The 12593-nt window shown below is 29.6% G+C and overlaps 2 protein-coding genes across 2 annotated transcripts; one reads left to right on the top strand and one right to left on the bottom strand.

The window, feature by feature from the left end:
* Positions 1 to 261: 261 nt before the first annotated feature.
* Positions 262 to 2215, bottom strand: LOC118068983 (prostatic spermine-binding protein-like). The gene is made up of 12 exons (XM_035086784.1): positions 2205 to 2215; positions 1966 to 2027; positions 1805 to 1852; positions 1644 to 1691; positions 1483 to 1530; positions 1322 to 1369; positions 1161 to 1208; positions 1000 to 1047; positions 839 to 886; positions 705 to 767; positions 558 to 605; positions 262 to 482 (listed from the first exon to the last, which is right to left on the bottom strand). The coding sequence occupies exons 1-12, from the start codon at positions 2213 to 2215 to the stop codon at positions 301 to 303; spliced, it is 702 nt and encodes a 233-aa protein (XP_034942675.1). The 3' UTR covers positions 262 to 300.
* A 7838-nt stretch (positions 2216 to 10053) lies between these two features.
* LOC118069071 (uncharacterized transcriptional regulatory protein TBS1-like) lies at positions 10054 to 11895 on the top strand. The gene is made up of 10 exons (XM_035086935.1): positions 10054 to 10171; positions 10466 to 10513; positions 10627 to 10674; positions 10788 to 10835; positions 10949 to 10996; positions 11110 to 11157; positions 11271 to 11318; positions 11390 to 11452; positions 11552 to 11599; positions 11675 to 11895. Exons 1-10 carry the CDS (start codon positions 10054 to 10056, stop codon positions 11854 to 11856), a joined length of 699 nt encoding a protein of 232 aa, XP_034942826.1. The 3' UTR covers positions 11857 to 11895.
* The last annotated feature ends 698 nt before the right edge of the window (positions 11896 to 12593 follow it).

Here is a 12593-nt window from a genome sequence, read left to right as displayed (position 1 = left end):
ATGAGTTGAAAGATAGAAATTTTTAGATATTAATTTTTATTTTAACTTAAAATCTAATTGACATATCGCAAATATGGTACATACAGAAGAAATCAAAATGAGTTAAAAGATATAAATTTTCAAATAATAATTTTAATTTTAACTTAAAATCTAAATGATGTATCGCAAATATGGTACATACCAAAGAAATCAAAATGAGTTAAAGAAATAAAAAAATATAAGTTATTAATATTAAGTTTAACTAAAAACTCGGACAAAGTTTTCAAATTGTAGTGCATACTGTTATAAGTGTAAATCATCCTACACTACATCGGTTGATTCAAGATGACACTTAGGACATTTCAAGTAATATCCTAACTCAACTCTCATTAATAAAATACAAGCACAGGCTCTGCATAGATAATGATGACATGGTAACAGCCTATACTGTGCCAATTTGTTGCATCTTATGCAGTTGTTATTGGAAAAGTCGTGATCAACCACTAGAATTTAGAAAATATCAATTAATAGTTACCCATTATTATTAAAAAAAATCTGTAGCCAAATATATCACTTACATATTCTTCGATGAATTTTATTTGCTCTAAATTTATCGATGCAATATGCTAAAAACAAGATATGAAATGAATTTACTTTATGTGTTAGACGTTTACAAGATGCGTCGATGATATACTTCATTTGTAATCATATTCGATAATACATACGTTTATATAAATAATAAAAGTTGCCATTTGGATACTCAGCATCGTAGTCGTCGTTAATAATTTCTGCAACAGTAATAATATTTAGGACAAGTACGTATGATTGGATAACAAACGAGAACTATTAGCAAACCTACCAACAGCAGCTCCGTCTGTGTTTAATTGATCTGTGTCTTGGTCATCACCTGAAATCAAAGAACTTTTATGAAGTATACCTGTCAGTCATGGTTATGACAAGATGAATATTTAATAATTGTCTTGAATAAAGAAAAGTAGAGCATGTATTTTTAAATCTTACCACTAGTAGTTTTGTCTGTATTTAATTGATCTGTGTCTTGGTCATCACCTGAAATCAAAGAACTTTCATGAAGTATACCTGTCAGTCATGGTTATGACATGATAAATATTCAACAATTGTCTTGAATAAAGAAAAGTAAAGCATGTATTTCAAAATCTTACCACTAGTAGTTTTGTCTGTATTTAATTGATCTGTGTCTTGGTCATCACCTGAAATCAAAGAACTTTCATGAAGTATACCTGTTGATCATAGTTATGACATTATAAATATTCAACAATTGTCTTGAATAAAGAAAAGTAAAGCATGTATTTCAAAATCTTACCACTAGTAGTTTTGTCTGTATTTAATTGATCTGTGTCTTGGTCATCACCTGAAATCAAAGAACTTTTATGAAGTATACCTGTCAGTCATGGTTATGACAAGATGAATATTTAATAATTGTCTTGAATAAAGAAAAGTAGAGCATGTATTTTTAAATCTTACCACTAGTAGTTTTGTCTGTATTTAATTGATCTGTGTCTTGGTCATCACCTGAAATCAAAGAACTTTCATGAAGTATACCTGTCAGTCATGGTTATGACATGATAAATATTCAACAATTGTCTTGAATAAAGAAAAGTAAAGCATGTATTTTAAAATCTCACCACTAGTAGTTTTGTCTGTATTTAATTGATCTGTGTCTTGGTCATCACCTGAAATCAAAGAACTTTCATGAAGTATACCTGTCAGTCATGGTTATGACATGATAAATATTCAACAATTGTCTTGAATAAAGAAAAGTAAAGCATGTATTTTAAAATCTCACCACTAGTAGTTTTGTCTGTATTTAATTGATCTGTGTCTTGGTCATCACCTGAAATCAAAGAACTTTCATGAAGTATACCTGTCAGTCATGGTTATGACATGATAAATATTCAACAATTGTCTTGAATAAAGAAAAGTAAAGCATGTATTTTAAAATCTCACCACTAGTAGTTTTGTCTGTATTTAATTGATCTGTGTCTTGGTCATCACCTGAAATCAAAGAACTTTCATGAAGTATACCTGTCAGTCATGGTTATGACAAGATGAATATTTAATAATTGTCTTGAATAAAGAAAAGTAGAGCATGTATTTTAAAATCTTACCACTAGTAGCTTCGTCTGTATTCAATTGATCTGTGTCTTGGTCATCACCTGAAATCAAAGAACTTTTATGAAGTATACCTGTCAGTCATGGTTATGACAAGATGAATATTTAATAATTGTCTTGAATAAAGAAAAGTAGAGCATGTATTTTAAAATCTTACCACTAGTAGCTTCGTCTGTATTTAATTGATCTTTTTCCTCGTCATCATCTGAAATTGATAAACTTTTATTACTAAAATTGATACTTGTGATGGATTATAATGATAGCAATGACAAATAGTAGATTTTTATATGACTTTATCAAAATTTTTCTTATAAAAAAGAATTAAGGCAATACCGTCATTATGTTGATCTGGAAGTCCTGCGGCAAGCTGTTTTTCTCTTTCATTATTATATACTAATGTACCCCAGACTTCATACAACATTGCCACAGCAGTTGTGAAAAATGTATCAATGTCTACCTCGTGTTCCACATTTAGTACTGCTTTGCCGAGTAATGGTCTTACGAGTAAATCTCTGGCTATAACCCGTCGAATTCTCAATTTCTCTAAATTGGTTAGGCATTTCACACTTTGTTCACGCATATATTCTGTGAAATAAAACTCATAGAAATCATTGTCATAATGATTCATTCTTAATTAATAAATTAATATAAATATTGCACATACTAAAAATATCCCACAGATTAGGGTTTACTTTGACTTTATTCTTTAATTCTTGCAAAGCAGCTCTTTGACAGTCTGCTACTGCTTCATTAGTATTAAGGACCGAAATGTTTATATCATGAAGCCAATTGCGTTCATAATTTTCAAAAAATTCACGGTAACCCACTGTATTGGAGTACATTGATTCCGCAACCGATTTAAATGCTTCGTTTCTTTGTTCTCTTGGAAACAGAGGTAGAGCAAGGATTTTTTTCATAATTTCTGATGATACTTCGGTGTTTCTTATATCAAATATGACAGATTCTCTATATATCATCTGAAAGTATATATGAAAATATTTGAACACAATACTTTTATAACAAAAAAAATGTAAGATTGTGAGTTTAATGTTACTAAATATTCCATAAAACAATATAAGATATTCATTTTGTAATCGTACCTTACAATATTCGTAAAAACTCTGATGAATGTATGCTTTGGGAAATAACTGCTTCAGAGTAACGAATAAACTTGCATTATAACAGGTGTATATCGTTAGAACCGGGGAAACATGAGGTACAATCCTATTAATTATACGCCTATAAATTGCATCACTACCACCATTCTTGATACACGCTATAAGATAGAAGAATGACTGAAACAAATATCGATTAAATTGATGATAATGTCATCATCGGGTAATTCCAAAAATTAATAAATGAAAGAAAAAAACACCTACATAATTTCCAACAATTGCTGTTATTATAATCATTTCCTGGATATCGTTAGATTGTAAGTAGTAATCGTCTTGAATTGATGAAATGTATAAAGTATTTGTATCACTAATAGCTGTAATCACTGCTGGATCAGTAAATACCAAAGCTGTAGACTGCGATTCTTCATAAAAATTTATTTCAAGAGATGAATTAGCTTCATGCTTTTTCAGTTGTTTCCATTTATCATCTTGAAAAATATTAAAAAAAGAGCCATATGAATCATATTGTGGCAATTTTATTTCTTTTTGCCATCGGCGCATGGAATACTCGATTTTACCGAAGGGCTCCAATTGCGCTGCTTCTTCATGTCTACATAAATGAACAGATTACTCAATCAATAGAATTTAATCATCGTAATAGATACTTACAATAATGCTAAATTGTCATATATGTATTTCACTTTACATAACTGAGAAGAACAAGCCAGATATAATTCATTCAAAAATACTTCTCTTTCATGCTCATATCGTCCTTTGATGTGTGAATGTTGTGTAGTGCATGTAAAAATATTATTTTTGATTATCCCTTTGCCAAGGCACTGGTGTGTTAGTCGGTCACGGCACACAACATACCTGTTAATAAAAACAAAAGAATTAATTAACTGTTGTGCGAGTATAAAGCTGGAAGTTTCAACGTTTGATCTTGTAACTATAGTCGATTATAATTGTTATTTTGTTAATAACGATATCGATATTCTATTACAAATGTAGCATGCCTACAAAAAAAGACGATATTCATGAAAATCAAAGGAGAAGTGCAGAATATAAAAAGGGCATGTGGCGAGATTAATAAGATAATGAAAATACAAATTTGAAAATAATTAATCATGAGTCTTATTCACACCACTGGTAAAGATGAATGTAAATATATAATTATAAAAGAAGAAAAAAATATTCTAATTACACAATTTACTATCATAAAGGATAGGATGGTGGTCGGAGATCACATCACAATCAGAGGGGTGATGAGGAGTATAGAAAAAAAATCCGACAATATTATCATACACGTACAGTAATAGGTGTTTAAAATATTTATTTATTAAAGAAATGTTTTAAACATAACGTTGCTAAACGGTACTACTTACACGACATCTTTATATGTTTTATTGTGCATATAGCAATATCCATCGTCCTGAACTTTGAAGGGCACTTTTGATTGCTCTTGAATTTTTTGACCGTGTTGTGGCATTTTATAATGTTACAAAAAACACAATAAAAAAAATACGTGTAATACTGATATCTTCGTATGAAAAATTAGCCTAAAAACGAGTGGTTAGACTGACAATACTTCTACGACTTTCACGAATGTCATATGACTGAATGAAGCTCAGTTGTGTTGTCCCTACTTCGCCAGGTTTATAGTGGGGGGACATAGCTCAACCAATGTTTAAGCGAAGAAAATACATCCTCCTCCTTTACCTCGTAACCCGGTAAAGGTAACACCCCTTCCGTTCAATTGATTGTTTTAATATTTAGTTGATTAAAGCAAATGTTGTAAATAATTTATATTTTTTAAATAATATTTGGTATGCATTAGTCAGATGGTTGCTTACAAACTTTAGTTTTTACAGTAATAAAAAAGATGCCGTAGAAAGTTAAATTGATTTTAGTTAAATTTATAATTTTTCTAAAACGACAAATATTTTGGCTGCAGTTTAACATCAGTATAATGGACTTTTCATTGACACTGTCGAGTCTGTGTTGTCTGAAATGCTGCATCGTTCATCTGAATTCAGTAAAACCTCCTACTATCCCCTATGTGAATGGAAGTGTAGAGAAATGCAGAAGAGGGGAGACAACACCTTTTTGATTAGTTCAACATTAATATACGATGATAATAAAAAAAAAATAAGAGAAAAGCAAATAAATTAGAGTAATTCGCAATTTCGATTAAATAAATTTTTAACAATTAATGAAACATACAAAATCTTACTTTTTTATATAGTTTATAATCATAATTCATGTTATCAATACATGTATGAGAAATCTTTAAATAATTTTTCTGAAGTATCTAGATCATATTACTCAGTTTTTTCAATCATAACGGAGACGAGTACGAACAGTACCTATTCGTGTGATTCAAATTAACAAACGTATTGAAGCCAAAGTAATATCTTGTCAATTCATATAATCATTTAATTACAAGAATGTAATGACAATCATGGTATTTATACATATAAGATCGAGAACAGATTAAAAAAGATGTAAATCAAGTAATCTGTAACAATCATAATACGATATTAATTTCTACAAATCATTTTCCTTCTTTCGAAACATTCAAAGTACTTACGATTTGTTTTGTGACTGCAATTATTATCTCCATACATATTGGACATCGTAAATATGCATTGTTCTTTTTTGCAACAAATATCAACTTATTTACACATGTTTCACAAAGTAACCAATGCCAACATGGCATTGCGATGAAATTACAAACATTTTCTTGACACAAAATACATTTCGATAGTTGTAGATTGTCAACTAAACATAAAATTGTATATAAAATCTCTTTAAAACATGTTTAAAAAATTGAAGTCAATAATCTGAGCATTTGTAAATTGATTACTACAGATAAATTTAATTACTTTGTTCGAATAAGGATAAATAAATCAAACTTACGCACAAAAATATCCATATTATTTTTATCAAACGGTGGTGATTTGCTTTTTTGTACTTCAATTATGTCTCCAACAACTAATAAGAATACATCTGGTGGTTTTACTATGTGATTGGCTATAGCCAATTAATATATATGAAATTAATGATTTTTAGTCTTGTTACTTGTCATACATTATGTTATATGTATAAAAACAATAAACAATATGCACAGTAAAATAAATATTTACCAGTATTATGAAGTGGAGCATTTATAAAAAAATAATCGACTTGTGCAACTTCTGTAATTTGAGCTTGATTGTTAAAGGCCGATGAAAAATGATTCGCACATGCCAAAAATCGTGAAATATTCTGCAAATTATTATCATATAATTCCCAAGCACGTTTCAATAATTTTTCTTTGATTATGTATTTGGTTTCTCGGTGTCTTCTTATTCTATTGCCTAGTCGAAGACTCATTAATTCATTTCGAGTAATACCGTGGACCTGTTTCAAGCGGTCTGAGAATGATAAATAAATTAATAATGAAGATTTTAAAGTTTTTGACAAAATTAATGTCTCACCTAAAAACTGCCAAATAGCTGGATGACTTCCTATTCTTGTTAACAGCACTTTATGGTAAGCTTCTATGAAATTATTTGTTCGGTGTGTTACTTGGTATACACAAAATTTTTCGGGTTTGACTCTATTTAACCAATAATTCTCAAAATAACCCATAATGTCACCGAACGCATGTTGAATTTGTACTGTACTGGTAGATTTCAACCATGTGAAAGCATCACGGATGTGATCAACCGGTAGTAATGGAATGGCCATTAATTTTCTAAAAAAAATTTTCCCTTCATCCCAAGCGTAAAATTTTTGCATAAATGATGCACCCTTGCTCGTTAATTGTTTAAATAACGCCTGAAATTTATAAAAAATTTTTATAAAATTATATAAGTATTGAGTAGTGTTTAATAAAAAATTATATTTAATGTTGAAAAAACAGACATGTGAAAAATGGAAATAACAGCGTTGAATTGAAACTGTGGGATATATGGTTAAAACTGCAGTAGCGATAGCAACTTCGTAGTCCATAGAAAATACAGTTGGCTGAATGTGGGGAGCTAGATGCTCTTTAAAGTTTTGAAGTACCGAAACATATGCTGCTGTTGTTTTCCTTTCCATTAGCGCCCAACTTATAGGAATCACCTTAAATTTAATCATTATTAATGTAATCACTTAATTATAAGATTTTTTAAAAATATATGATTCAAAATATACATACCGCTGTGTAAACTTTCGCCATAATTGTCAGAAATTGATATATTTTCGGCTGGCGAGGGCATACTTCGAAAGTGGCGTCAATGAATAATTCATTTGTTTGACAAAGACGTAACAACTCTACATCGCCAATAATCACTGATTGTGAATTGTCAGTTGCAATAGCAGCAGTCACACTCAGACAACCTCCAGTATAATTCCGCAAGTGATTCCATTCATTTGAATTTAAGGTATTGACGAAATCTATCAAAGTGTTTGGTATAGGAGGACAATTTTGTCTACGCCAACGATGCATTGACGATTCCACGGTTTTAAATGGTACGTGTATGGCTGCAGTTGAATTTCTGCGTAAAGTATTATCTCAGTTATGATTATATATGATACTCATAATGGTTAAATATATTCTAAATTATACAAACAATAAACTGATTCTGTCGTAGATTTTTCGTATACTTTCGAAGCTTGATATCACTGCATTCCGTAATTGCATTTTAAATGATTGAATTTCCCTAGCATTTGCAATACTCATGTGATTTCTGTGCGGTCTTGTCCAAATCAATTGACCTTCCACAATTTTCCCGATTGCATTACATTGATGTGATGCTTTTTTAGTACATTCTACGTATCTATACAGGAATGAACATTTTAACATTAGATTGAATTTTATAATTTTAAAAATTCATCAATCAACGTACTAATGGCATGAGGCTGGCTCGTGCTACGGTATTCGTATTCAATAGAGACATAAGTCGTACTGATTTTAATAATTGCAAGTTTATTATTTATTATTATTACCAAGTTTTATACGTAACGAAATTTTTTAAAATAATTTATAAATATTTTTGAATATTATAGTGTTTTTACTTATGACTTAAATTGACATATTTCAAATACTCACTCTGTATTACCGTGAGATGATTTTTTCTTATAACCACAGCTTCGTGTTGGCATCATAATAATTACAAGATAATTGAGTAAGTCAAAAGTGTGGATGATTTTATAAAACAAAAAAGTATATTTTCTTAAATACGCTTGAGACGATCAGCGGGTTTAGTTTAGTTACGATAGTGTGGCTATAAGTGTGAATATATACAGTCAAATCTCTCTAATCGCACGCTCTCTAACTGCATACAAACTCGCCCTCTAAGTGCATGTTCTCCAGTCCCCACTTCAAATAATCTGCGACTAATCACGTGCGACAGTTTGAGTTTGAACTCGGTTTTAAATGCTGCGCAATGTTATGCCTCGGTCCCGAGCTGTGCACTTAGATGGCTATGACTGTAGTAGAATCACACGAATAGGTACTGTTCGTACTCGTCTCCGTTATGATTGAAAAAACTGAGTAATATGATCTAGATACTTCAGAAAAATTATTTAAAGATTTCTCATACATGTATTGATAACATGAATTATGATTATAAACTATATAAAAAAGTAAGATTTTGTATGTTTCATTAATTGTTAAAAATTTATTTAATCGAAATTGCGAATTACTCTAATTTATTTGCTTTTCTCTTATTTTTTTTTTATTATCATCGTATATTAATGTTGAACTAATCAAAAAGGTGTTGTCTCCCCTCTTCTGCATTTCTCTACACTTCCATTCACATAGGGGATAGTAAGAGGTTTTACTGAATTCAGATGAACGATGCAGCATTTCAGACAATACGGACTCGACAGTGTCAATGAAAAGTCCATTATACTGATGTTAAACTGCAGTCAAAATATTTGTCGTTTTAGAAAAATTATAAATTTAACTAAAATCAATGGTAATTATTTTTCTTTCGGGTTAAAATTGAATATTTTTCGACGACAAAAATGAAGATAAGATATATCTTACTTTATTTAATATGTGTACAAATATAAATTATTTTCTCACTTCTATCTATCGTATCAATGTAAAGTATCAATCGCTTTTATGCTAGAAATTCCGTTCCAAGAACCCTTCTAAAATATCAAAACATGTTTATATAAGCGGTGGAGGATCTTTCGTGTTGAAATAACTGGAATAAACATGCTTTTTTCGCTTATTCAAGATGTAATACCAATGTCTTAGTTGCTTGTTTATATTAATTTCACATTCTTCAGACTAAAAACTTATGAACACTAAGCTGTTTCGTTAAGCATGTATTGTAGAATATTATCTTTATTTTGGATGATCATATGGAATTGTTTAGGGCTCTAAACAGTTTGTTTTTGAGATAATAGTGCATCATAAAACTTTCTACGGCATCTTTTTTATTACTGTAAAAACTAAAGTTTGTAAGCAACCATCTGACTAATGCATACCAAATATTATTTAAAAAATATAAATTATTTACAACATTTGCTTTAATCAACTAAATATTAAAACAATCAATTGAACGGAAGGGGTGTTACCTTTACCGGGTTACGGGGTAAAGGAGGAGGATGTATTTTCTTCGCTTAAACATTGGTTGAGCTATGTCCCCCCACTATAAACCTGGCGAAGTAGGGACAACACAACTGAGCTTCATTCAGTCATATGACATTCGTGAAAGTCGTAGAAGTATTGTCAGTCTAACCACTCGTTTTTAGGCTAATTTTTCATACGAAGATATCAGTATTACACGTATTTTTTTTATTGTGTTTTTTGTAACATTATAAAATGCCACAACACGGTCGCAAAATTCAAGAGCAATCAAAAGTGCCCTTCAAAGTTCAGGACGATGGATATTGCTATATGCACAATAAAACATATAAAGATATAGACGAAGCTACTAGTGGTAAGATTTTAAAATACATGCTTTACTTTACGTTTTTAAAGACAATTGTTAAATATTCATCTTGTCATAACCATGATTGACAGGTATACTTCATGAAAGTTGATCAATTTTAGATAATGACAAAGAAACAGATCAATTAAATACAGACAAAACTACTAGTAGTAAGATTTTAAAATACATGCTTTACTTTACGTTTTTAAAGACTACTTTTCTTTTTTCAAGACAATTGTTAAATTTTCATCATGTCGTAACTATAATTAACAGGTATACTTCATAAAAGTTCTTTGATTTCAGGTGATGACCAAGACACAGATCAATTAAATACAGACAAAACTACTAGTGGTAAGATTTTAAAATACATGCTCTACTTTTCTTTATTCAAGACAATTGTTGAATATTTATCATGTCATAACCATGACTGACAGGTATACTTCACGAAAGTTCTTTGATTTCAGGTGATGACCAAGACACAGATCAATTAAATACAGACAAAACTACTAGTGGTAAGATTTAAAAATACATGCTCTACTTTTCTTTATTCAAGACAATTATTAAATATTCATCTTGTCATAACCATGACTGACAGGTATACTTCATAAAAGTTCTTTGATTTCAGGTGATGACCAAGACACAGATCAATTAAATACAGACAAAACTACTAGTGGTAAGATTTTGAAATACATGCTTTACTTTTCTTTATTCAAGACAATTGTTCAATATTCATCATGTCATAACTATGATCAACAGGTATACTTCATGAAAGTTCTTTGATTTCAGGTGATGACCAAGACACAGATCAATTAAATACAGACAAAACTACTAGTGGTAAGATTTTGAAATACATGCTTTACTTTTCTTTATTCAAGACAATTGTTGAATATTTATCATGTCATAACCATGACTGACAGGTATACTTCATGAAAGTTCTTTGATTTCAGGTGATGACCAAGACACAGATCAATTAAATACAGACAAAACTACTAGTGGTAAGATTTAAAAATACATGCTCTACTTTTCTTTATTCAAGACAATTATTAAATATTCATCTTGTCATAACCATGACTGACAGGTATACTTCATAAAAGTTCTTTGATTTCAGGTGATGACCAAGACACAGATCAATTAAACACAGACGGAGCTGCTGTTGGTAGGTTTGCTAATAGTTCTCGTTTGTTATCCAATCATACGTACTTGTCCTAAATATTATTACTGTTGCAGAAATTATTAACGACGACTACGATGCTGAGTATCCAAATGGCAACTTTTATTATTTATATAAACGTATGTATTATCGAATATGATTACAAATGAAGTATATCATCGACGCATCTTGTAAACGTCTAACACATAAAGTAAATTCATTTCATATCTTGTTTTTAGCATATTGCATCGATAAATTTAGAGCAAATAAAATTCATCGAAGAATATGTAAGTGATATATTTGGCTACAGATTTTTTTTAATAATAATGGGTAACTATTAATTGATATTTTCTAAATTCTAGTGGTTGATCACGACTTTTCCAATAACAACTGCATAAGATGCAACAAATTGGCACAGTATAGGCTGTTACCATGTCATCATTATCTATGCAGAGCCTGTGCTTGTATTTTATTAATGAGAGTTGAGTTAGGATATTACTTGAAATGTCCTAAGTGTCATCTTGAATCAACCGATGTAGTGTAGGATGATTTACACTTATAACAGTATGCACTACAATTTGAAAACTTTGTCCGAGTTTTTAGTTAAACTTAATATTAATAACTTATATTTTTTTATTTCTTTAACTCATTTTGATTTCTTTGGTATGTACCATATTTGCGATACATCATTTAGATTTTAAGTTAAAATTAAAATTATTATTTGAAAATTTATATCTTTTAACTCATTTTGATTTCTTCTGTATGTACCATATTTGCGATATGTCAATTAGATTTTAAGTTAAAATAAAAATTAATATCTAAAAATTTCTATCTTTCAACTCATTTTGATTTCTTTTGTATGTACCATATTTGCGATACGTCATTTAGATTTTAAGTTAAAATTAAAATTATTATTTGAAAATTTCTATCTTTTAACTCATTTTGATTTCTTTGGTATGTACCATATTTGCGATATGTCAATTAGATTTTAAGTTAAAATAAAAATTAATATCTAAAAATTTCTGTCTTTCAACTCATTTTGATTTCTTTTGTATGTACCATATTTGCGATACATCATTTAGATTTTAAGTTAAAATTAAAATTATTATTTGAAAATTTATATCTTTCAACTCATTTTGATTTCTTTTGTATGTTCCATATTTTCGATACGATAAATTTTAGTATTGCCTGTACTTTACTCCATATCCATATGATAATACCATTTTTACTTATGAAAACTACTTTATCGAGGGTTGAATGAATCACTGCCTGTAAAAAAAT

Source organism: Chelonus insularis, unplaced genomic scaffold (genome assembly GCF_013357705.1).
Source record: "Chelonus insularis isolate UGA/USDA-ARS -01 unplaced genomic scaffold, ASM1335770v1 contig_404_pilon, whole genome shotgun sequence".
NCBI classification, from domain to species: domain Eukaryota; kingdom Metazoa; phylum Arthropoda; class Insecta; order Hymenoptera; family Braconidae; genus Chelonus; species Chelonus insularis.
This window is presented reverse-complemented; position numbering and strand designations above follow the sequence as displayed.

What these genes read in the sequence shown, in the direction of transcription:
- LOC118069071 (XM_035086935.1), top strand. Translation starts at nt 10,054, where the DNA reads ATGCCACAACACGGTCGCAAAATTCAAGAGCAATCAAAAGTGCCCTTC. An exon ending in TACAGACAAAACTACTAGTG is followed by an intron (nt 10,514 to 10,626) that starts GTAAGATTTTAA and finishes CTTTGATTTCAG; the next exon opens with GTGATGACCAAGACACAGAT. An exon ending in TACAGACAAAACTACTAGTG is followed by an intron (nt 10,836 to 10,948) that starts GTAAGATTTTGA and finishes CTTTGATTTCAG; the next exon opens with GTGATGACCAAGACACAGAT.
- LOC118068983 (XM_035086784.1), bottom strand. An exon ending in CACAGACGGAGCTGCTGTTG is followed by an intron (nt 768 to 838) that starts GTAGGTTTGCTA and finishes TTACTGTTGCAG; the next exon opens with AAATTATTAACGACGACTAC. An exon ending in TAAAATTCATCGAAGAATAT is followed by an intron (nt 483 to 557) that starts GTAAGTGATATA and finishes TCTAAATTCTAG; the next exon opens with TGGTTGATCACGACTTTTCC.